The following is a 25,660-nucleotide window of genomic DNA, read 5'->3' as shown; positions in this document are numbered from 1 at the left end:
AAAATGAAAAAGAAGAAAAGTTCGTTTACTTCGAGAGCTCAAAGCTACTCACAGGCAGCCCAAGTTCAATTTGGGTAGCACCTTTCTTATATTGAGCTTGGGCTGTCTGTGAGCATATAAGTGTTTTGTGTGTCTGTGAGTTCATTTTACGATTTCCTAAAAGGGTAATTTGTAAAATTCTGAAAACAGAAACCTGATCTTTAAGGTACTTTTCTTATTTTCTTATTTCTTTTACGTTTGATTGCGGTTAAACAACATCTCAAGAAGTCTGCGAGCATTCTCCAGTTTTGCTCGGGATATTGGGGACTTTACGCAACCGACGACGGCAACGCCAAAGAAAACGTCACTTGAAAATACAAGTTCGTGCTACTTGTACTATTTTTAGCTTATTCCAATTTGTTCAAATTCTAGAATATGGCCGAACTATCCAGTAACAGAACTGGTGGTAACGGTCTTCAAGTTAGCACAGGGAATAACAATTTACTGTCATGTGCTCACACTCTCCATAAAACCTTGATTTTGGGCATTTCACGTTGTTGTTTGGCCGAAGATGGCGACGAAATGTACCAAAATTTGAAATGCACGCGCACAGCATTGTTTAAAGCATTAAGCCTTTTTTGTTGTTGACGTTTTCGTTGCCGTCGGCGTCGTGTTTGCGTAAAGTCCCTAGTAGAGCACGCGCGACACGCCAGACAGCGGAAGAGTATCCCACGCAACGCGAGGGAGACGAGGAAATAAGAGACCACAGACAAAGGCAGAGTAAAACATTTGAGGGGGGGGGGGGGGGTGAATTTCTAAAGGCCGATCAATTAAAAAGTCAGCCAATGAAAAAACGAATAAATTCTTCTTTTTTTGAGTAATTTGAGTATTCCAAATACATTTAAACCTGAACTCAGCGTTACAGAACAATTAGGTAACGGGGCATTTTAGGTTCCTTAAACGAAAGAGATCCTAAAAATTTGGATTAACCCAATTGTTATACAAAACGTTGATTTGCACATTGCGTTTCCTGTTTTGAACCTTTGAGGCAATGACATCCCCTTGTTCGACCTTTTCCCTTTCTTGGTTGTTATCTCCGGTATAATTGCCTCCATCAGGTTGAACTGGTATTTGTCTCATTTCACATTGTGCTAATGAAGACGTGGGGTGAAGCGCGTGCTGTTGGCTCCCTTCTGTTATCATTTCCGTGGGAATACATCCTGGAGCAGACTCGTACCCAGTCGCTATTTACGTGTTTTGTGGGGTGAGAAGATTCGATACGAGGATGGATTGAGGCCAAGTGGTGTCATGGGAAGAGGCGAAGGAAAAATAGCGACTAGCAGATTTCGATCCAATATGGCGTTCGTCCGAAGAATGATTTCTTTTTTGTTGGCTTGTAATGTCGTCCTGTCGTAATGGCTTCTTCGCGGGAATATTCGCGGGAAAAGGAAATATGACTGTGATACTAACCTTCGATCCACAATTCACTGAAAGAACTGTCCAAATCACCCACATCATCTTCCCGCAAATGTTCCCGCGAAGAAGCCATTACGACAGCACAACATTGCAAGCCAACAAAAAAGAAATCACTTATCGGACGAAACTACAACCCGCAGTGAATTTTAACTGCAAGAAATGTCTAAGATTACTCCGTTTTCTTGAAAAAGAGCACGGCACGGTTCCACGCACGATTGCACGGATCTGTCAAACGAAATCTGCCAGTCGCCTCTTCTCATGACACCAATCCATCCTCGTATCCAATGTTCTCATCCCTCAAAAAACACGTAAATAGCGACTGGGTACGAGTCTGATCCTGGAGGGAGAGGGATACAATGGTAATATCGTTCACTTTTGACTCAAAATCGAGCTCAGTTACATTAATTGTAGCATCCATTTTGTTAATGATTTTTTTAATAGCTCAAGTGTAATTTGCCTGGTACAGTTAGCGTATTTCATCGCACTTTTTCCTTTATTGTGAATTTCTTGGTAGTGGAATTAAAAAAAATTGAAAACCTAAACACACTAATAAATTCTTTTTGGATCTTCTAGTATAAGCTTTCGCTTGCTAGAAATAAAATGTTAGCTAATGAAAACGTAGCTTTAGTCACTCGCGCTCTGATTGGATGAAATCCGTTTTAGCCAATCAAAACACAGCTTTAGTGACACGCGCTCTGATTAGCTGAGAAAGCCAATCAAAACGCAACCTTGGGCAGTTTGTAAACAAACAATAAAAGGACAGTGAAAGAGAAAAAATTCCCTTTATAGCTCCAAACTTGTCCGGTTTGAAAGGTCGAAGCTTGTTTCAGAAACCCCAGTTGGTTCTCCTTTCAAGAAAATGGCATTTTGCAGGGGAGCTGACTTAAGGACTCGTGAAAGCGTGCATGAACAACCGGTAAAAGAGTTTGACTCGCCCATATAGCTACTGGAAGGGTGTTTATACAGGCAACCAAAATGTGTCTTTTCCAATGCCTTCTCCACACCGCCATAACCGCTATATTCTGATAACGAGTTTCGATCGCTAGAGACAGGCTTGTGAAAAACCATTCAATCACCAGTGGAACTGAAGTAAAGATGGCAAAGGACCGCAGCAGCATAAACAGGGAAACATTTTTCAAGTAAATCAGCCGATACAAGTAAAAAAAGCCGCTTCCAGATACTATTGCGGTCGATTCAAACAGCATGCTCATAATTGCGATGTCAGCCATGATTCGTTCACTGCGAGGGGTGCGAAAACTTCCCCACGGTGTTAACTCTCTCTTCCGAATCACATGACAAAGGTGATCAATGGCGACAACAGTGCTGCGCTCTATGACTTCAGCTGCGCCGTGAATGATTCCAAGAACAGCGATCGATTGTAAACTGTCAAGATCCGCTTGCAAAACTCGAAAGATGACTGCTGTACCACAATACAATGGCGCCATGAGAACGTATGAGTAAGCAGGGTGTGTGATGTTCCATAGTCTTTGAACAGAAATGCGTGACACTGTTTTGACTATGACTCCAAGGAGAGGAGAAAACAGGGCAATGATCAGTTTTCCTTGTTCGTTTTGTTTGATATACGCTGGATAAATAAACGAGGTAATAGCAATACCTAAGATAAACGGCAGAGCAGAAGACGCTGTAACTTGCATAAACACAGTAAGCTTTTGTCTCCTGCAGTGTGCGCAGAAGTGATTTGTTAGAATATAAACTTGCCAAAGCACACTCGTGATAAACAGAGCATTAAGTGGGATGATTTGTACGGTGGAAAAGAATGATTTAGAAATCCCCGTAGCTTGTAAAATCACACGATATAGTGCGTCCAAGCAATACAGAAAAACGCAAACTAGAAACAGCTTCTTCTTCGCTCCCATCAACTGATATGGACGGAAAAGAACTTGTATGTTTGCAAAGAACCAAACGTACAGGAAAGCGGCAGTAACCACTTTCAAAATTGTCCTCATCCATTGAATTTTCAACGGAATTGATGTCTTCGGGTGAAATTCGCAGTTGTGCACAGTGTCATGGCAGAGATAAGAGATCATTGTAAACAATGCGCCTATAAAGACGGCAGAGAAAAGTGAAATCAAAGCTCCGACGTACATTGATTTGCACAGTGTGTACAGAGCGGATGGTCTGAGCCTCTTCCAAGCCATTGCTTGGTCTTCCGTTCTCTGATTTTCAGATTGCAGTTCCTCATTGTCGTCTGTCGAACAAGCGTCTATGAGCCTGGCGTTAAAATTACTAGAAGGCAGAAAATCCCTTGCTGTCGCTTTTCTGTCGCTGTATTCTTGGTAAATTATTTCGTCAACAGGTTCCTGGTACCATTCTCGACCTGTTCCTTGCCAAGTAGTGTAGTCAAAATTCGCTACAGTGTAATAAGCGTCCTCTGGACTGTACTGCCCCGACACGCTTCGTGTAAAGCTAAACACGATTTGTCCAAATACTTCTATCACTGTACTGCTAGTCATTTCGACTTCCTATCAAAGCAAAGTACAACACTGACCTAGGCTGCTTCCCATTTAGCCAAAATTTTCGTTGTACTGGCATGCGCGGATCAAACGGAAATTTTCCTGAACAAACGTATGACCTTCGATTCGAATCGAAGGTACTCCTCTTTTTCCGTTCCAGCCGGCCTGAGCGAAAACTACCGTTCCATTCGTTCAAAATTTTCATTGCTATTTAGATGTCTTCTGGCCCCATCTCGTACGTTTTTTGATCTACCGATGAGATATGATGCAGTTGCATGTTTGGAACAAATGGAAAAAATCATTTCATTTGACGCAGAAAGTATCCGGATTTTCCAACCGAAAATTTTGGTTAAATATAAAGCGCGCAGTTAAAGAGTATATTGTCACGAGTTCAGTGACTCGTCTATCAATTTCTAAGAGAGGATGAAGGTAAGAGAGGTAATCCCCATACAGAGTGTTTTGACATGACGTCACGGCGGCCATGTTGGTGTCCCAAAACAAAGAAATGGCGGCCATGTTGGGGTCCCAAACCAAACCTCTGGGAATTGAACTCTATTTTTATGCAAATACTTTCTTTTGTTTCAGTAAACCAATATGGCCGGTAGTCACGTGAATGAAAACGCTCTATAGGCCTTATTCTCATCGTAATCCCTTTTAAGTTATTTTTAGATCTCCTGCATGATCCAGTGTCCCAAGAGGGTTAAGTTATAGCCAATCATATATCCTGAATTTTACCCAGGTGGACAACTGAGTCGATTCCCACGCAATGCTACGCGTCTTTCCCGGATTGATGTTAAAACAAAATGGCGGAACATGCATAGGGGAAGCGGTACCTGCATATGTTTTGTGGACGAATGCGAGTTTAGAGTGGCTGTATTAGGACAGCGCAGATTGGAAAAGAATCGGTCGTGCAGGATTTGTTTTAGAGCCCAGCTGTGCGGAAATTATTTTGAACCCGCGATTGAACTGAAGAGCACAAACATTGCAGCCTCGGCACGAATTTTGATATTTTTATCTCAGTGAGTTCAAAATCGCTTTTGTCATTGAAATTTACATTCCATTAACTTTCTAATCACGCGTGTATCCAAGAGAATCATTAAAGGAAACGCGAGAAACAAATATATATTTTTTATGAAAGAGTGTAAGAACACATTTAGCTGTCGGAAAATTGAAGCCGCGATTGAACAGACGAGTATAAACATCACAACCTCGGCACGAATTTTGATATTTTTTTCACAGCGAGCTTAAAATCTCTTCAGACATTCAAATCTACATTCTATTAGCTTTCAAATCACGTATATTACTAAGACATTCGTTGCAAGTAACGCGTGAAACAATTTCTTTTATGGAAGTGAATGATTATGATTAACCGTTGTAAGATTAAAAACGGTGAAAGGCACGTAACGCGCGAGGTAACATTATCCGCGAGAAAATCGATACCTTCTAAAAATAACTTCAGAGGGATTGCGATGGGGATAGGGGCCTATTTGGGGGATCACCTCTCTTACCTTCATCCTCTCTTGTAGTTTCTTAAGGCTGGTTTTCACTAGCGACGGAGTCAGAGTCGTAAGCGGAGTCGTAAGAGCGCTTATGACCAAGTGAAAATCAAAAATCGGAGTCGTAAGCGGAGTCATAAGCGCGACGGAATCGGAGTCAGAAGAATCAGAACGTTTCTATTTTCTTCCGACTCCGCTTACGACTCCGTCGCTTACGTTCCGGAATCGGAACGCTGTTTTCACTAGATCATAAGCTCTACGCTTCTGATTACGACTCCGACTCCGACTCCGTCGCTAGTGAAAACCAGCCTTTAATGACAGAATCATGAACAACACTTACCTGACTTTAATGATAAAAATTAAGGGTACAAATTGGTAAAACTCAAAATTTACCAAATCCTTAAGGATAAATGACTTGTGAACTGTGTGAAAACAATCTGTTGTATCTGCGTTCTGCTCGGTGTTGTAGTTAAAAGAGTGATGGCAAGGTTGGCAATTTATAGCCGCTGTGAACTTCCGTCCATGCGCTGCGCAATCATGTGTCTACATGTGCTCTTGGCGGCCGAGTGATCACGTCGTGGCGCTATGCAAGGAAGCAAGAGAGGATTCATCCTCTCTTGAAGGAAGTTAAAAACCACTTTCTTTCCTAGAACAAAACATTCACTTATGCGTGTCTTTCCGCGTTTACGACACAAGGTGTGTCCAGATTTGGCATAAACGTCAGTAAAGGCAATGAAAAAACTGCCATGTCTTTATGTGGTTATTTCAATATTCAGGGATACCCCGCGAGAACCGATCAAAGCGAAATTGTAAAAATTTGTTTCTTGCAATCCCACATAATGTTATGGCCTTTTGAAATGGCAAGTTGTGAAAGCTAATAGAGTTTGATTTAAATAAATGTAAATATATGAAACATATACTTGAACTGCGGATGAAAGATCAAATAGAAGAAAGATCCTCGCAGTTAGTACGTAACTTAAGCAGTTTCGAAAAGGAAGCCTGAAAAAAAATCCAGGCTTGAACGGGATTCGAATCCATGACCTCTACGATGCCCATGCAGTGCTCTACCAACTGAGCTATCAAGCCAACTGGGAGCTGGTCACATTGTGAGTTCGTAATATGCCCGTGGAGGATGAATAAATAAATGTAAATATATGAAACATATATTTGAACTGCGGATGAAAGATCAAATAGAAGAAAGATCCTCGCAGTTACCGTACTCAACTTAAGCAGTTGCGAAAAGGAGGCCTGAAAAAAATTCAGGCTTGAACAGGATTCGAATCCATGACCTCTGCGATGCCGGTGCAGTGCTTTATCAACTGCCATGTCTTTATTTCGTTATTTCAATATTCAGGGATACCCCGCGAGAACCGATCAAAGCAAAATTGTAAAAATTTTGTTTTCTGCAATTCCACATAATGTCATGGCCTTTTGAAATGGCAAGTTGTGAAAGCTAACACAGTTTGGTCTAAATAAATGTAAATATGTGAAAAAATATATTTGAACTGCGAATGAAAGATCAAGTAGAAGCGGAAAGATCCTCGCAGTTACCGTACGCAACTTAAGCAGTTGCGAAAAGGAAGCCTGATCTGTTTGGCTGAAAATTTAAGTTGCCCAAAAATTTTAGGGAACGTTATCTTTTTGGCCAAATTTAAAAGCTGTTCTCTGCGTAACGAAAATGCTAGTTGGTCCTTTATCGCAGTTTTTACGGCTTATTTGCCTCCAAAAACAAAGGATTTATAGCTTTTCAGTGTTGTAAAAGTTTGGGGTGATCTTTCGCTAAGAAAACGCTAATTATTTTTCACAATTTAATCCGAATTACGAGGCGGGTTAAACGAACCGTTGGATATCCAGGATTAATCTTCGAGTATGAGGACGAAATCTTAAGATATGCCCATTAAAATGAAAGCTATTGAGCTTAATTCCGTTTGGTAAGTGTCCTTATTCCGGTTATAGTTTTGTGCTAACAAAGTCAATTGGCAAATAAATTATTTTAAGCTTAATACGTCAGTAGTTCTGATCTCAAGCAAAATGGTTTCGACATCTTGGTTCGATTCCAACCTCGTTGTCAGGGCTTAATAAGACCTGGGAACGAGGTTGGTTGTAATTCACGCAAAACCGAGAAAAATAAATGTTAGTTTCGAGGCGAAACTGACAAAAAGCTGCAATATTGACCGGGGTCAAAATGAAAAAGAAGAAAAGTTCGTTTTCTTCGAGAGCTCAAAGCTACTCACAGGCAGCCCAAGTTCAATTTGGGTAGCACCTTTCTTATATTGAGCTTGGGCTGTCTGTGAGCATATAAGTGTTTTGTGAGTCTGTGAGTAAACCAAATACCAAAGGGTATAATTTGTAGGTAAAATTCTGAAAACAGAAACCTGATCTTTAAGGTACTTTTCTTATTTTCTTATTTCTTTTACGTTTGATTGCGGTTAAACAACATCTCGAGAAGCCTGTGAGCATTCTCCAGTTTTGCTCGGGATAGTAGAGCACGCGCGACACGCCAGCCAGTGCGAAAGTGGGGTCTTTACGCAACTACGACGGCAACGCCAACGAAAACGTCACTTGAAAATACAAGTTCGTGTTACCTGTACTACTTTGCGCTTATTCCAATTCTTTCAACTTCTACAATGTGGCCGAACTATCCAGTAACAGAACTAGTGGGAACGGTCTTCAAGTTAACCCAGAGAATGAAAATTTACTGTCATGTGCTCACGCTCTCCACAAAACCTTGAATTTGGGCATTTCACGTTGTTGTTTGGCCGAAGATGGCGACGAAATGTATCAAAATTTGCAATACACGTGCACAGCATTGTTTAGCTCATTAAGCCTTTTCTTTACTGGCGTTTTCGTTGCCGTCGGCGTCGTGTTTGCGTAAAGTCCCTAGTATCCCACGCGACGCGCAGGGGAAGAGAAAATAGGAGACCACAGACAAAGGCAGGGTGAAATTTTCGGGGGGGGGGGGGGGGCGTGGAAGTGAATTTCTAAAGGCCGATCAATTAAAAAGTTAGCCAATGAAAAGACGAATAAATTCTTCTTTTTTCGAGTAATTTGAGTATTCCAAATACATTTAAACCTGAACTCAGCGTTACCGAACAATTAAGTAACGGGACATTTTAGGTTACTTAAACGAAAGAGATCCTAAAAATTTGGATTAACCCAATTGTTATACAAAACGTTGATTTGCATATTGCGTCTCCTGTTTTGAACCTTTGCGGAAATGACATCGTCTTGTTCGACCTTTTCCCTTTCTTGGTTGTTCTCTCCGGTATACTTGCTTGCATCAGGTTGAACTGGTATTTGTCCCATTTCACATTGTGCGAATGAAGACGTGGGGTGAAGCGCGTGCTGTTGGCTCCCTTCTGTTATCATTTCGGTAGGAATACACCCTGGAGGGAGAGGGATACAATGGAAATGTCGTGCTCGGCGTTTCATCTGTACTACTACGGTGTCGATTCTGCTCTCTGCCAGGGAATGACCTTGAAAAGCATTCACAGATGATTTGCTCGCTGATAAACGCGGGTAAGTAAGACTCCTGCGCATTCGTTTTAATACTCCAACTTCTCTTCGGGATTGGCTGCTAGCTTTTTCGCCTTCCATCCAGAGTTGTTTCTTCGCTCGGTTTTTTGGAATCTTGAATTAACCTCCGTACAACCCACACCTTGGCAATCTATAGAGAGGTGGTTGCGGATCTTCCCTCCAATTTACTTTATATGATTTGTTATGTGGTATGTGAAATAGTTCTGTGTTGCAAATCGTACGGGTTTTTGAATGTATCTTTTTGGATCTGCGGTAAATGAGCGATTTGCGTCACCACGGCCGATACAAAGCTTTAATTAACCGTGTTAAAGCAAGATTATTGAAAGGAGCAATTAATATCGATTAGAACATAATAAATACTAGATACACATTTAAAACGATCGAAAGAAGTGAAAATTCGTTCCAAGTTGATCAGTAGCAGCTAGACAAATAAAATGAAACTAAGAAAGAGACTTTTAAAGATGCAAGTGGAGCCCGCATTGGCGACGCTACTGATGTCATCATTGCACATAAACATGACGAACCTAAATACTTATAATTAGTTGTAACTGGATCTCTAATTAGCGGTTTTTATTGATCATAACTAAGTAAAAAAATTGTAGAACATGTGATTTCAATACGATGACCATGTTTGAAGTGATAATTATTTTCGTGATTGATATAAATTTCCTATAATGAGTCACATAAGTTTCTTTATTTGCTTCAATTTTAAAATGAATGGGTACAAAACCTAATGAACTACTATTTGCGATCAACTGCGATTAAATATTCGCATTAATTACTGATTAATGATAAATAACTCACAAGAAGCGGTGTAATCATGGCTAATAGAAATCAATTAAACGGCAGCAGGAGTCATTGACTTAAACAATTAATTTATTCTTCATTTAGAGTCATTTAAACAGAAATTATCTTGCAAAATTAAAGGGTTATTGAATTCATAATGAGCTCAGGAACTGAAATTTTTGAAATGCATCAGTCAATTCCAAGAGTACACATAAGAAGCAAGCAAGGCTGATTTCACGGTTAAGGAAATATATTGTAGAATCCAATACTTTGAAAGGCAAAGTCTTTTTTCCAAACTCATTCAGTTCTGTAAATTAACAATGAAAAGGCCTGGGAACGAGTTTTAAAGTTGTTGCAGACAATGACTCTGAAGGCACAAGGCGTTATACATCAAGATGCGTAGGATGTTCAGAAACACTTCTAGACGGAGATATGGCTTAACGTAAGCGTCCGTAGAATTTCATCCTGGTATATTCATTTAAATGTACATTGGGCTTTTGCTCATAAGACAACACCGCAAGAATTCTATCCTTATTGCCTTTAACTGGGGTAACGCGATGCATCGAATTGTGCCCACAGAATATCACCAGTGTTCCCGGATGAAGGTCCGCTTGTTGTACTCCAAGATCAGTTACGTCTCGCCCAGCTTGTGAGGCCAGCAACACGCTTTTCACCAAGTCATAGTTTTCATTTCCCTCTGATCTATGTTAAAAAGGAGATGTAATCTATTTGTTTTCTTTGCTAAGATTTGCTATCGGGCCTTTGTATCCAGCCCTGTTCCCAAGCATTTTCCCTCATCATAAAATGTGATCCCTGATTTTCCGATTGATTCGTTTAGAACTGCAACTATGTAATCAAGCGAAGTGGGATTTTTCATGAAGTGGTTTTAAAACATGATGGATACTGTGCAACCCATCTCAGCTCATCCCATCGTATTCCTTGCCATTCTAGCTCGTCTCATCTCATTCCATCGCATCCCATGTATCCTATCCTATCCTATCCAATTCCATCCTATCCCATTTCATTGCCATCTCATCCTATCCCTTCTAAACTCATTCCATCTCATCTCATCCCATCCCATTTAATCACCGTCCCATCCCATCCCATCCCATTTCATTACCGTCCCATCCCATCCCATCCCATTTCATTACCGTCCTATCCCATCCCATTTCATCACTGACGTATCCCATCCCATTTCATCACCGTCTCATCCCATCCTATTTCGTCACCCTCCCATCACATCCCATCCCATTTCATCACCATCCCATCCCATCCCATTTTGCCACCGTCCCATCCCATCTCATTTCATTACCGCCCCACCCTATCCCATTTCGTCACCGTCTCATCCCATCCCATTTTGTCTCATCGAATCTCATTTCATAGCGCACCATAACCGGTTCGCTGTAATCTCATCCAATCCCAACCCATTCCATCTAATAAAAATATCGCACTTCTTCCCATTTTTACCTTTCTCCTTCCTGCTCCTCACTCCCCTCCATCCCCATCTCCTTAATTAGTCCCCTTTCATAAAAAGTGTCGATAACTTTACCTGGTTGAGGGACTGTACTGGAAATGTCCGCCCTCCTCTGGTGATTGTAACAGAAGGGTGACGGCGAACTCTCCCCGATCAAAATGCCAATTAAGCTGATCGTTTTCTTTGTACACATGAATGTTCAACGCACCCAGCGGGTCGGCGGTGCGGTACAGTACTTCCTTATGCAGCAAAAGTCGAATAAAGTTAGTCATCTCTGACGACATGTAGAGCTGGTTTAGGGGGGTGGTTGGCTTAATCTGGTCGTACGTCACGCAAGACTTCGAAGAGCGAGAAATAATTTTCCCTGGGTGTTGCGGCTCCACGGATAAATCGTCTTCTAAATAAACGTTGTGATCGCTTATCCCGCGAAACGCATTCGGCAACACCTCCTCTGTATCCACGATGGTATCCCTGATCGCTGAAGGCAGCATGAACTTTGGCAGCAGGGCTATTCCATTTTCGCTGACCTCGTGTCTAGCACGTGCTATGACGGCTTTCAAAACTGCGCTTTCTGTCTCTGCAATTGGATAGGTTGAGTAGTTGATTATTCTTGCCAAACTGCAATCACTGGCCATTTCTCGCTTGAAATAAACGTTTTAAAATACTTGGCAACTGTTGACGTGTCAGCTCGATCGATTTGATTGCGTGACTGAAAAGAACAGTCTCATTACCAGATTCCTCGTTCGCGTATTGCCCTGAGGACTCTGGGTACAAGTTTGCTAAAGGGGTCTCTTTGCTCAGTCATCGGAGTGGGGGGGAGGGGGGGGAGGGAGAGAATCCGAAAATGGATTTCGAATCCAACAAATCTGTCTCTCGGATGGATTTCGTGAGATGTGTTTTGCAGGGTAATCCGAAAATGGATTGTAATTAGTAAAGTAAAGTACTTCGATAAATAAACGGTGATGAAAGTCGAAATTTTAGGAGACCGTTTCTAAGCCCCCGAAATGATCCCGACCGATTCCGACCCCGAGCCGAACCCTCGAATGCACCCCGAACGATTTCCTACACCTCGTTCCAGTCTCCGTTGTCATAATCCAAGATGGCGGAATCTGATGAAGAAGTGGATGTGGAGGACATTTCCGACGGCGAACAAATATCCCATTTACGAGACATGGCCGAGGAAGATCAAAAAGACAACTGGTATGTATTTACATTAGTTTTTTTGTTTCATTATCTCGGTTCGCTGGAGATCAGATCATTAATCAAAAAAATAATAATATACAGCTGGTGTAGCCATTTGTTTATCAGCATTGTACATGGTTTGTAACTTTGTCAATCGTCTGTGTTTTCTTCCAAAGGTACGACAAAGAGATTGGAAATCAGAATTTTTTAAACCCTTCAAGTAGTCCATTTTCATCTGATTACTGTGATCCTAGTTCGTGGCTTTTGGATACGAACACGGTAAGACAGAAACGTACGGCTGTTGTTGATATGTTAACTTCAGGCTTGATCTCAGCTTTATGTTAATGATGTTTTATTTGTTCCTTTACTGTAAAATGACAGCACATTTCTTACACCTTTGAAATATTGTTAACTTTGTTAACTAGCTATAGTGCAACGGCGCTGATTACATTAATCCAGGGATGTAAATAATTAGCCAAAAGGCGAAAAAAGAGCCGCCTGTGTTAAAGCCTTGGCATTTGTTGATTTCTGGTAAAGTCTTTCTTCTTGTTGTTGACCAAAATTTTCCCCTGTGACTAACAAGACTGCACCCATTGGAAATCTTCAAGCTACATCCCTAACCAGCACATATATCTAAGTTTCAAATTTCAAATTATTTAATTGCTTAATATTCAGTTGAACCTCCCGTAAGCAACCACCCAAAGTGCCAAGATCAGATTTAGTGGTCGCTTATATGGGGTGGTCGGTTACAAGAGTCGAATCAGAGGGGGCTCTTCTGAGAACCGGTCCGACACATCTCCTTATCAGAACAGAATTTATTGCATACATTTTCCTAGTTACAATACGAGCAGTGCTAGGTTGTTACTAAAGGTTCCCCATAAACTCTGAGTAGCATAGTACATACAGCACACATGGAGACCATGTATCAAGTGGTCGCTTACAAGAGGTTAAAAATAATGAAAAATTGTAAGGCCGTCACCTCAAAAAGTGGTCACGGTGGCTTACAAGAGGTATGGTGGTCATTTATGAGAGGTTCCAACTATAGGGCTTTGACTGGGAAAAATTTGGTGTTTTGGATAGGTGGTCTCTTGTGTGAGGTGGTCGCTTACGAGAGTTGGTCACGCATGGAGGTTCAACTGTAGTGTTCTATCAGAATTTGCGATGGTGCTGATGTTTTGAGTGTTAGCTCTTTATTACATAAAGCCAAACATTCGTCTCTACCTCCCCACCCTTTCAGTACTATAGTTTCTTTAGTCCAAACTAACCCCCTTGTTTCTGATATATACAATAGGTTTGGTCGTTGGATACCTGTGCTGATGACAAAAGTAGAGCAACCATTGAAAAGATGATTCTAGAAGAACAGTATCCTTTGAATATTTTGAAATCAAAACAAAGAAATGATTGCAGTTGTTGAGTGAATGTGCAATTTAGTGTAAAATCCAAGATGGAGAAAGAATGGCCAAGTTGATTTCCTAATTTGCCCATGTAAAATCTATTGCCTGAAACAAAGTCAGGGTCAATGTTTCTGGGCAAGACAAGGGATCAAGGCTCTTAACCCTTTAACCCTTAAGTATCAAAGACCAAATTCTCCTATCTTGTTCCCACACTTTTTCTATAAAAGTACTGGGGAGAAGTCACTAAAATATCAAGAAAATTCACCTTGGGTGAATCATGACCTTAGGGGTTGAATAAGCATTGACATTACAAGGAGAAGTTTGATGCTGATCATTGTTAGGTCTTAAAGGGTTAAAGTATGCTTGCTGGTGACTATGAAGTCAAATGCATGTTCAGCTGAAATGTTTCGGCACCACAGACACATTAAAGTCGCAGTGGGTGATGTTTGTAGGGAAGCCCTTTTTTTCTGACACCTGCAGTTTTCCAGGGCAGCTCAGATAGATATTTCTCCTTTCAGGTTTGAACCAGTGTGGCTTACCTTCCTAACTGATGAGTGCAATCTGTCATGATCTGAAGAATCCTGCATTCAACTTTTTCTGAGACACTGGCATGAGATTTTTAACCAGAGAGTGCTAAGATTTCTGAAGATTCCCCAACTGGCCCAGTTCTGAATAATTTCCAAAAATACCCAAAGATGTTTTGAATAATTTCAAAGTTCCCAAGAAATTGATTTCACCCCATGGTGTGTTGTGAATATTTAGTGTGGGTGCAAAACACAACCTTGTTCTCAATGCTGTTATTAACAACTGGCAAACCTGACGGTTATAGTTTTCACATCTTTGGAAAGTGGGGCAGTCCAGTCTGTATAAGTCCACTCATATTTTTGAGTGACTTGTAAGTGCAAGTTGGCATGAGATTGAAGTTCTAGGTCTGCGGGCTTGAGACTCACACCTAAGACTTGAGAGTTGGCAGGTACATAAATGGCGTTTGAAATTGATAGGGTAGTCACTAAGTTTTAAAGGCACAGATAACATGGATTGCTCAGCACTCTGGAGACTGAAGGTTTTAAAAAACGTGATGTGTGATGTGGACATTGTGAAGTGATGTATTCCCTTGACTGTATTCAGGATGTATGCATACAGATCAGCTGTGCCAATGAAACCAGAGAAATCATCAACAGGTCAGATTTGAAGTGATATAAATATAGTGTAAATAGATAATGGAGGGTTAATTTGTGAAGAAACTGTGGTTCTTCATCAGTAGGGGAGTAGACGTGAATATTCAACAGCATTGATGAGGCAATTTGGCCAGCATAAAGAGATTCAAGAACTGACGCATTACACTGTAGCTCTTCATCAGAGCGAATGATGAACAGCTAATGCTTGAAAAATCAGCTTTCCACCCATACATAATTTTCATAATTTTTATTGGACTAGTACTAGATATAGTTTAGTATTGTAAATTTTCCATTTATAAGCACCTTCACCCCCAGAAATAATAACTACCATTCCTCAAGGAAGTGGGATATATGTTGTAACACTTTAGGATATTTTCCAGTTCATGTAATATATATAACAAGACATTTAATAAAAAAAATTATTACACACATCTTTGAAGGCCTTGAGGTTTTAATTCCTTTACTAACAAGTATGTCTGGTGTAAAATTGTTATTTAGTCCATCTTTTTGTGTTTTCAGGGAATGAAAAACAGAAACAATCCTGCATTGGAAGGTAATGGTAGTCAAGTTTATTTGTTTGGATTATGTTGCACAAAGATTTATAGTAAATTGTGTTTAAAATAAATGCTTGCTTTCTGGAGACATTTAATTGAAAAAAAAGTATTAAATAGGCCTTATTAAAAAAAAGTGGCCAATAAATAAATTAATCTTTTATTTTCATGAAAATTAGCCTTACTAGCCTCATAAGCATGTGCAAAATTCAATAGAACTTTTACTCTAAAATGAGTTCAGTAGGGCTAATTAACATGTATTGAAAAGATTGATAAAACAGCCACCATTAAAATTATGAATAAGTTCCATAGTGTAGGAAGCTTCCTGACAATTGAAGGGCTGAGTGCATCTGTCTTAAGTTGGATTTTAGGCTGACGAGTCAGGAAAATTCAACATAAGATATGTACTCAGTGCTTTAATTGTTTTGTGCAACTAACCTAAACAGTCATTCATTAATGTATTATCAGCCCAAATTCCTTCATCCTTCCCTAGCATTGTTACTTGTTTGCTCTCAGTGTTCTTCTCTTCTCTCATTTTCTTGGATATCTCATCTGTGTTAGAGAAAAGACAGTTTAATTAATTACTGGAATTTATATATTGGCACTGTCATTCTTACTTGGGTTTATATTTTTGTAATTTATCAATGATTGTGATTGTGTTTAAGGTTGCCTAATGTCAAAAAGAACATTGTTAAGTCTGGAAGGTGAGTCAAACCATATATTATTTTTATATATTGATAACAGCATTACAAGTAAAGGTTTAGATATACATAGGCAAGTGAAAAGAAATGACTCCCGTCCAAAACGTTGTTCGTTTTTATCGTTTCTTTTCACTTGATTACAGCTTTGTTTACTTAATTTTCAAATGTTGTCTTCTACTGGCCAAATAAAGAGGAAAATGTTTAAATTCTCACTGGTAGTCAGGATTCAAGTACACCTGATCCATAAGACAGATTTGGCTTGAGGGGTAGAAGAGCCTTGCCAGGCGGGGATGTCCAAGGCTCAGTTTAGTTGTTCATTGCATGGCTGTCAGTGTTTGTGAGAACTGAGCTTTTGCTCTTTTCTTTCAGAGGGGAACCTTCCATGACTCACAGAAAACCTTGGACGGCAGATGAACAGGAGTTGTTTGAAAAGGGACTGGTAATAATAATCATAATAATAATAATAATAATAATAATAATAGTAATAATAATAATAATAATAATAATAATGCACAGCTCATTGAGAGACCATTTGTTTTTAATTTAATGATATAGTGAAGAAATATGATGACGATGATGATGACGATGATGATGATGATGATGATGATGATGATGCAAAACTCTTCAGTAACCCTCTGGTGGACTGTGATTCTGTTGGGGAGGGGGGTGGGGTAGGGTGCACCCTGCATTTCTGAGACCGAGGGAAAGTGTTAGTCTGTTGTACAAATGTTAGGGGCCAACATAGGGACGGGGATGGTGTAACAGTATAGCACAGCCTTTTAACCTTTTGTATGGAGGATTTGTCAAAAATGAGACTTGTTCCTGTTGCTTTAGAAACCAGACTAGTTAAAGAACTCTGCACTGTTGAGATTGATTTTTGTGCTGTGGCTAATTTCAGGGCCTGTATGGGCGGAGCTGGACTAAGATTGCAAATATGATTGATACTCGAACAACACTCCAAGTTAAGAACTATGCGAAGCAGTATTTCAAGCACAAGGTACAGTGCATAATGACCAGAATTTTTCCCAAAATGTTCGTCCTTTGCAGACATGAGTAATACATGTCACAAAAACAAACTTTGCTTCCCAGGAACGAGAAAATGTTTGTAAGTAGGCAACAAAAGAGCATGTGTGTTTAAACTTGGAAGCAATATTAGCAGCGGAGTCTGTGCAAAATTATTGTAAAACCTTACTATAGGATCTTAATTCTTGTGTTAACTGAGGTATTTGAAATTAACGCGAAATTTCGTTTGACAATAATAATAATAATAATAATAATAATAATAATAATAATAATAATAATAATAACAGTAATAGTAATAGTAATAGTAATAGTAATAATAACAGTAATAGTAATAGTAATAGTAACAGTAACAGTAACAGTAACAGTAACAGTAACAGTAACAGTAACAGTAACAGTAATAATAATAATAATAATAATAATAATAATAACGCAAGCAAGAAAGCGAAATTTTCAGTTGAAGGAAATTAACACGAACGCGGAGATATTTTATCAACCATGTAAGACGTTGCAAATGGCGCTGGTGGCCCCGAGAGCCAGGCGCTATATTAAATTACAGAAACATGTCAGTCATATGCAACTTTGTTACATATAACCTTGATCCAAATATTTTCTCTTCTTTAAACTTAATGTAGTTTTGTGTGCAATTCGCAGAACAAGAACCTAATGAAGCCAGAAGTACATACAACGCAAGGAATGGAAGTACAGTTTGAAGAAACATTTGTTGTTGTTAATCACGAGGAAATAGTTCATGAAAACAGCATAGCAGAAGACGAACCGATCATTCAGACCACAACTGTCTCACTTGGTGGCGTGAAAAGAAAACCTGAACATGAATCAGACGAAGATGTTGAAGTAGATATTGATGGATTAGATCATGAAGAGCAACGTAATAATTTAATTCCAGGTATACGTACATGTAGCTCCTCTCTGTCATCCCTTTCATTCATGTCCATTTTACACTCTTTTCTCTTCCTCTATAGTAAAATTTAGGGAATTCTATTTCAAGCCAGGGGAATGCTAAATTCTACCCCCAAATCAGTGAAAAGTCAGGGAATATAATTATTTTAGAGTAGCCACTAGGGTTGAGAAAGGGTTTTCTTGTTGGCAAAGTGATGTTGTTTCAAAAGACATCTACGAAGGAATTGATTTTTGTGACTCCATTGTTGTTTTATTGGCGAAGATTTGTTTTTTGTGGTCAGAAAACTGGTTTTTGTCAGCGAAAAGACGGGGAATTTTTATTATCTTGATAAGTGGTAACAATATGCTAATTCAAAAGGGAACTTTTTCATCAATTGTAGCTGCAAAATGATGGCCAAATTTTTCTTAAAAAACGGCCATTCAAATGCACTGAAAGTATTCGTTAATGTTTCGGCTACGGATGGTCAACATGGGATGAGATATCAACTTGCATAAGTCGGACTAACGTTCTCAAGTTTTTCCTTGTTTCTTAGATTAAATTGGTTATAACATATAGCTGTTCGACGTTGTCTTTCAATACTCACTTGATTCCATCTCGTTTTACAGTGCGGACACTCAAACCGTGAACAGTTAAGGCTTTTCTTCATCTTTTTTTTTCAAATACTGTCCAATAAAAAACTCCCTTGAAAACAATGAATCCGACCTTTTTTAACAACATTAAATCAGAAAAAAGATGTAAGTTCTTAGTGAGTGATAAATTTTCTTTAGTTTGTTTATATTGCAGAGAGAGAAAAAGTGCAAAAAAGCTTTAGCCGTTCACGGTTCGAGTGTCCGCACTGTAAATCTAGAAGCAATAGGCCATCCCCGAGTTGTTGAGAAACAAGGCTAAGTGCAAAGGTTTACATATGAAAATTAGCTTTGTTTACGTACGAATGACAACTAATTTTTGCATTTAGCCTCGCTTTCATAATGAGGTTCAAAGCAACTCAGAAATGGTCTATTCATGTATGAGCAGAGTTACTTAATTGTAAACTAAGTAAAGTTTTAACCAGAAACGGGATTGTCTCTATTACTGTGCTCCTTTGACTTAAGTTGTTATTTTTAAATTCAGGTCAAACCACCTCATGCCCCGATGATGTTTATTCCGCTCTTGTACGAGCTGCAGCAACCAAGGAAAATACGTCGGTGAGTCAGAGGAGATAATTTTGATGTCAAACCACTTCAGCGAAAAATATTAGAAATGAAACAAGAATTCAAATCAAAAGAACGTGGACACAAATGAGTCAGCGGACTCAAACCAGAGTTTGAGTTAAATAGGCCAATTCTGAGTTAGTTTGAACTTCATTATCAAAGAGAGGTTAAAGCATAGTTTTTTTTAACCAAAATTATTTTTCGTTGAATGCAAATAAAACTAATTTTGCGGTAAACCTCGCTTTCGTAATGAGGCTCAAAGCAACTCAGAAATGACCTGTTTTATTTTGTTCTTATGAAGTTTTGAAAAGCAAGGCTAAACCTTGAATTGATGGCAATAATTAAATGTAAGAAAATCACCACGAGATAACGATGGTTGAACTCTTCTCCATTGAAAGAGTAAAAATCCAAAATGTCCACTCTTGTCCGCTTTCTTTCTAGTTTGATTCCGTATAATCCAGGCCTTTTCTGAGTTGCTTTGAACCTCATTATGAAAACGAGTCCTCGTGCCCACTTTTATGTGAAAACCAATTTTTATAATATATACACGAAGCCTCGCTTTCATAGTGAGGTTCAAAGCAACTCGGAAACGGTGTATTAATGTAGCGTAATTTCTTAGCACATAATATTTATATGTATAAAGATGCTTACAAAGCATTTAATTTCCTTTGTATCGGTTTTTGTGTTTTTCAGGATTTAGGAACGGAAGAGGAAAGTACTTTTACCGATTCAGAAGTCAATCATATTGATGTGTCAACAGAGGAAAAATCACCAAGTTCATTGCAGCAAGAGAGAAGTTCCTCAATTATTGGCGACAGCAGTCCTCGGACTGTGAACAAAGAAGAGATGATTGACCCATCTTGCATGCGTAGAGAGGTAAATCCTCTGGCGGAATTCAAATCAGAAGGAGAGGAATGTAGTACTGTGAATGACACGGGTGGATCCAATATTATCAACAGCGACGATGATTTGAGGCAAGACGGCCATAGCATTTTGACTTCTGAGCTTCAGTTTTGTGACAGTAGCCATGAGAGTAGTATAGACGCGGTTAGTGATAGTGCCAGCTCGTTTACAATAAACGTGGGTCACGCTACAGATCCGTCATGTTGCGTTATGCTGGATACGCGTCACGCGATGTCTTCTGGAAAGTCTGTCGATGGAGATTTCAATGCAAGCAACATCTCTCTTGGTTCAGTTGAAACAAGTGCACAGGGCGGTGACTCTAGTAACAGTGCTGTGGAGAAGAGCTGGGCCCCAGTCACGTGTGGTGAGGTTACATGCTCTGAGTTCATACAGCCATCCGACCGACAGCAGCCTGGGGCGAGCGCTGAGTTCATACAATCTTCGGACCGACAGCAGCCTGGGGCGAGTGCTGAGAATCAAAACACTCTTAATAAAGAAATTGTGATAGACAGGAATATCATTCAAGATTTAGAAAAAGAACATAACATGGAATTTTTCATGGGACGAGCTCTCAAAACTCCGGAGAGGTACATGAAAATCCGCAACTACATTCTCGATATGTGGGAGAGATACAAACCAAGCTATCTTTTCAAAACGGCTGTGAGAGGTGGCCTTCGAAATTGCGGTGATGTGAACTCCATTGGCCGAGTTCATGCTTTCCTAGAAGACATTGGAGCTATCAATGAAGGCTGTTTCGACAGACCAGTACCTCGACTCAGGCAACAAGGGGAAGCTACTGATCCTAAAGAAAATGTTCACATGGAATCTTGGGTAAATTCACTGAGACCGAGAAAGAAACGGCCGAGGAATAAGGACGGAGACTGGGTCGACCTTAGTAAACCGGAAGGAATGACGATACAGGTATTAAAAGCTTTGAAAAATTTGGCTGTTTGGATTTTGGCAAAACTTAACGTCTAGAAATATTCACTTCCAAACTAATAAGGCATCCGAACATTAAATGTCACTGTTGTGACAGAGGTCATTTGCCAAAGATTGAACATGATTACAATGAAACAACTGAAATCCGGGACACATCCTTTACGCGATCATTTGTCTGGTAAAAACCCCCGGCTATTTCATGACTAAAAACCGTAACTTTTAGGTTGAAATATTCAGTGTAATAAAATGTAATTCGCATTTCAGCACTTGTATCCTGAAGAACATGTTCCACAAGACGGGGTTCCAAATGAGAAGGGCTCGCCATCAGCGCCCAGAAAAAGGCCCTCACGTAGCAAGCCCTCGTACGATCCGTTCCTTCTGGTTCCCTGCCGCAAGTTTCCCTCTCCTAGTGCGGTGCCTTTTGATGTTCTCATCCAATCAGAAACCTTGGTCGTTATGGACACGCATGCTCATATGTCAACTACTGAAGTGATTGGTTTGTTGGGGGGAAATTACTGTCACGTGGGAAGGCTACTGAAGGTAAGTACTAGGTTAAGACCTTGACGCAGGTGGTGCGGCTGTGGCTAAAATACTAACCATTCCTAATCATGTGATGCTGTACAAGGTGATTCTAACTTTTGATTCTGTGGATGAAATCCTAAAGTGTGACCATTAAAATGGAAGCTACTGAGCAGTTTTTTCCTGTGGTGCTGTTTATTATGCTGTACAAGGTGATTCCAACTTTCGAGTCTGTGGATGAAATCCTAAAGTGTGACCATTCAAATGAAAGCTACTGAGCAGTACTTTCCTGTGGTGCTGTTTATTATGCTGTACAAGATGGTTCTATCTTTTGAGTCTGTAAATGAAATCCTTATTAATTCAATGTGTGTATTCATGGAAAGCTAGTCAACAGTACTTTTTCTCTATATTTTTCTTCATGGTTCTCTTCGTGGTTTTTTCTTTAGGTCTCCAAAGCAATCCCTTGTAGGAGTTTAAGCACCGGACTACAGTGTGAAATGGACCCTGTATCTCAGACCCAAGCTTCTGAGGACCTTGCACATCGAGGGTTGGCCGTGGTGGGCTGGTACCACTCGCATCCTACATTTGCTCCGATTCCTTCTGTGCGCGATATTGAAACTCAGGCAAAATTCCAGGTAAGTTCTACCTTTGGCCTCTTCATATGAGCCCGGTCGACCGGGCTGGCTCGGTTTCCGAGATCTCGCCTCGCCACTCTTTTCTTTACAAAAATTTCGATGTGTTCATATGAGACGGCGGGCTGGCCCGGTTACCGAGATCTCGGTTTTTGCGATCGAGATCTCGGTGGCCGAGCTGGAAATTGTTCCCATATGAACACTCCAGCCCGGATACCGGGACTGTCCGGGACGAAACATTATCAACTGCGCATGGCTTGTAAGGTCGCTGACAAGTCGGAATGCGGTTTCACGGGTATTTTGGGGGCCTTTTGGACAATTTTCATCTTGGTAACCGGGATTAAATTTCCCATATGAAGAGAAGACAGATTCTCGTCCCGCCTACCGGGCTCATATGAAGAGGCCCTTAGAATGTACTCCAGTACTACACGTTACCTGTGGTGGTATATCTTGGTGCGCATGTGTATCCATTCGGAAAAAAAGTAGGCAAATGAAAACAATATTGAATAATTTTGTTAAATTTTACCCGTCAAAGTCTGTTTTTCAGGTGATAGGAAGCTTTTTTCGTTAGAAAACGTGTTATGATTTATCAAAGTTTATTCCACAAGTTTCAGAAACTAGGGAAGAAATTTGCGTGTGTACAAAGGGTTTGTAAAACCTTGTAACTGAGCATTGCAAGAAATTCGCGAAGGCCCTGGGGACGAGGCCGAGAAATGCAATACCGACAACAGAGAGATTTACAATCACGTCAAAACAATCACGGCAAACGGCAAGCGTCAGATTCGCGTAAATAAATAAAATAAATAAATTTGTTTTTTCTTGAAAAAATGAATACATAGATGAGAATAGTGCAAAATAGTTTTGACCTTTGACGCTAACACCAAACTACTCAATTTTGCTGAGAAACTGAAAACAGCGAGGGGCAAATGTAGGATAAACATGGTCACGTGGCCATTTCTGTCGTTTGCCGTTTGCCTTAAACGCCATTTTAAATCTCTCTAATGTGAAATTCAAGCCTGTAAAACGGTTGCCAACGAGGATAAGACTTGAAGTTGGTATATGCAACAGAAACCGAAATCAAAGGCCCACGAACCGGAGTGGCCTCGACTTGGTTCATGTTCCGTACCTCTCAGACGCCGCCTACCTAATATATTTTCTTTCCTCTGTTGTATTGTGCGGCAAGTTCTTCCGGATCTTGCACGGAATTACTTGGTATGGCACGTGACTGGTGCGGTGTCTGAACTGGTCCTTTAGTCGTGTTTTTATTATAATCATCATCATCATCATTATCATCATCATCATCATTATTATTATTATTTGTAACAGGAATGGTTTGGAAAAGGAGGTGCGCCTTTCATAGGCATCATTGTCAGCCCGTATAATTACAGCAATCCATCCAACCAATCACAAATAAGATGTCTGACAGTCAGTGACGAGTGGGACTCCGCTGGCCAGTACAGATTACCTTACCAGTTTGACTATGAAGTGTATGAAGACGAGGCTGATGAAGATGACACGGTGGAACAAGTGAGAAGCATTGCAGATGACTATCGAACGTATCCCTTGTAAGTCATCAAATAAGCATGAAATTACTGATGATGGGTTGTCTCCTAATGTTTCCGGGAAGAATCGTATTTTAAAGGAGGGTGGGGAAGGGGAGAAGGAGTCTCACTCCTCCCCCCCCACCCCACTTCCTGCCCCCAGAGCTTGCTCGAAGGCTGGTGTTTGAAGTAACCCTGAGAGAAACCAACGGCTGGCTTCAACTTGGGTCTCAAATGCGGCCCACTATTCCATTGCTATTTTCTCTCCATCTCCCGTACCAATATATTCCTTCTATGCCATCAAAGTAGACTGCGTTTGCGGGACGAAGTCTCTGGTTTGGTAGTCTGGCCTGTTAACATTCTTTTATGGGACCGGTGGGTGGGACGAAAGGCGCCTTGATGTGGGTCGGGTGAGTAAGCTGAAAGGCGTCCTAACACCCACGTCCGACTACAACCCTCAATTGTAACGCACGTTATATGAATTGCTTTAGTAAATTTGTTCTAATCTTTTATCTCGTCTGTCTTGTTTTTCCGCAGTCGTGTTCAACTAAACAGACGGTTTGGTTCTTCTACGGATTTGAATCTCCTTGATAAACTGTTAGACTCACTTCGAAGTCGAGTTAATCGTTTTGACGACGATAAAAGAGAAGACTTCTTAAACAGATTAAAGAACACCATCTCAGATAACATCATACCCTATCAGTTAACTCAGCCGAGTGGAACATCCATTGGCGTTTTTTCACGACAGTAACCGCATCATTTATAAATTTAGGCCTTGGGTTCTAATGCTCGAGAATTATGAACTCGAGGTTATGCACAGGCAACCCAAGCTCGCGTTAAGAGGATAGGAAGTCTGTTTCAGGGAAACGGAAAGGTGAAAGAACGCAAGATTAAAACTTGAGGAGACTGAGTGAGAACGAAACCTGAACTAAACCAAGAAAGGGAAACATCTTATCCAGTCACGGGAAACTTGATTTTGATGTCCGATTTCTAAGTTTTGTCGCTGTTTCACAGTATTGTAAAGGTTGAAACAGGCAAGAGAATTCGAGACAATTCTGAAAAACAGAACAACGATATATCGCCGAATTCGCTTTAAACTGTTTGAGGTCCCGGCAAGCAACAAAGAATACGAGACAATAGAGTGGGTAATAAGGCCGCCGTATTTTCTTTTCACTCGGTAAACCAATTTTAGCGAGCGACTAAATACCTGATTGCAAGTTACAGAGTGAGTGCATTGGGCGATTCAAAGCTGTTTAAACCTTTACAGTTCAAGACTTTCTGGCACAACACCTCTCTTCTCCGTTGGGCAAGGGTCATACCTGTACTTGTCTTTTGTTCTTGTATCAGGAGCTTGCGTTGCCTGTGCGCCGTGATAAACTTCGTCATTATACAGAAAACAGAATTCTAAAATAATATATTTATGCTTGAAACTAAAACCTCTCAGTACAAGTTTGTATTTAATTTGAGTAGCACAAAAACTATTTATTGAACTGCATGTATACAGATATTCTCCTTATACACATTTATTTCCAAGAGGAGTATTTATTGAAAACATATCTTATGATGATTAAAAAGTTATATTAAACAGAAAAAAGAATTGTTGACTGTGTTCTTACTTTAATATTAATAATTTAATAGTAAAGTGGAAAAATTCTGCTCATTAGCTTTCACTTGAATGGTCACACTTAAAGATTTCACCCAAAGACTCACAAGTTAGAATCATCTTGTAATTGTATGGCATAATAAACAGCACCACAGGAAAGTAC

At 40.1% G+C, this 25,660-nt stretch overlaps 3 protein-coding genes across 3 annotated transcripts; 1 reads left to right on the top strand and 2 right to left on the bottom strand.

The window, feature by feature from the left end:
* Positions 1-1,762: 1,762 nt before the first annotated feature.
* Positions 1,763-3,933, bottom strand: LOC146475339 (uncharacterized). The gene has a single exon (XM_085115544.1). The coding sequence runs from the start codon at positions 3,927-3,929 to the stop codon at positions 2,307-2,309; it is 1,623 nt and encodes a 540-aa protein (XP_084971670.1). The 5' UTR covers positions 3,930-3,933; the 3' UTR covers positions 1,763-2,306.
* A 5,775-nt stretch (positions 3,934-9,708) lies between these two features.
* Positions 9,709-11,972, bottom strand: LOC146475338 (uncharacterized). The gene is made up of 2 exons (XM_085115543.1): positions 11,298-11,972; positions 9,709-10,450 (listed from the first exon to the last, which is right to left on the bottom strand). The coding sequence occupies exons 1-2, from the start codon at positions 11,855-11,857 to the stop codon at positions 10,186-10,188; spliced, it is 825 nt and encodes a 274-aa protein (XP_084971669.1). The 5' UTR covers positions 11,858-11,972; the 3' UTR covers positions 9,709-10,185.
* A 312-nt stretch (positions 11,973-12,284) lies between these two features.
* Positions 12,285-25,488, top strand: LOC146475337 (histone H2A deubiquitinase MYSM1-like). The gene is made up of 15 exons (XM_085115727.1): positions 12,285-12,422; positions 12,581-12,683; positions 13,696-13,766; positions 14,927-14,979; positions 15,496-15,529; positions 16,193-16,231; positions 16,598-16,667; positions 17,127-17,225; positions 17,903-18,155; positions 19,281-19,354; positions 20,054-21,184; positions 21,467-21,742; positions 22,168-22,356; positions 23,680-23,918; positions 24,432-25,488. Exons 1-15 carry the CDS (start codon positions 12,322-12,324, stop codon positions 24,643-24,645), a joined length of 2,946 nt encoding a protein of 981 aa, XP_084971853.1. The 5' UTR covers positions 12,285-12,321; the 3' UTR covers positions 24,646-25,488.
* The last annotated feature ends 172 nt before the right edge of the window (positions 25,489-25,660 follow it).

The sequence above is a fragment of the Pavona decussata genome, unplaced genomic scaffold (genome assembly GCF_977016875.1).
Source record: "Pavona decussata unplaced genomic scaffold, jaPavDecu1.1 SCAFFOLD_84, whole genome shotgun sequence".
Taxonomy (NCBI): Eukaryota; Metazoa; Cnidaria; class Anthozoa; order Scleractinia; family Agariciidae; genus Pavona; species Pavona decussata.
The sequence above is the reverse complement of the archived record's forward strand: the minus strand, read 5'-3'. Positions and strand labels throughout refer to the sequence as shown.

Bases quoted from the DNA above. Each gene is read 5' to 3' on its own strand.
- LOC146475339 (XM_085115544.1), bottom strand. From the start codon at position 3,929: ATGACTAGCAGTACAGTGATAGAAGTATTTGGACAAATCGTGTTTAGC.
- LOC146475338 (XM_085115543.1), bottom strand. From the start codon at position 11,857: ATGGCCAGTGATTGCAGTTTGGCAAGAATAATCAACTACTCAACCTAT. The intron at 10,451-11,297 runs GTAAAGTTATCG...TTTTTAACATAG, and splicing joins CAGTACAGTCCCTCAACCAG to ATCAGAGGGAAATGAAAACT.
- LOC146475337 (XM_085115727.1), top strand. From the start codon at position 12,322: ATGGCGGAATCTGATGAAGAAGTGGATGTGGAGGACATTTCCGACGGC. The intron at 12,423-12,580 runs GTATGTATTTAC...TTTCTTCCAAAG, and splicing joins GAAGATCAAAAAGACAACTG to GTACGACAAAGAGATTGGAA. The intron at 22,357-23,679 runs GTAAGTTCTACC...TATTTGTAACAG, and splicing joins AAACTCAGGCAAAATTCCAG to GAATGGTTTGGAAAAGGAGG.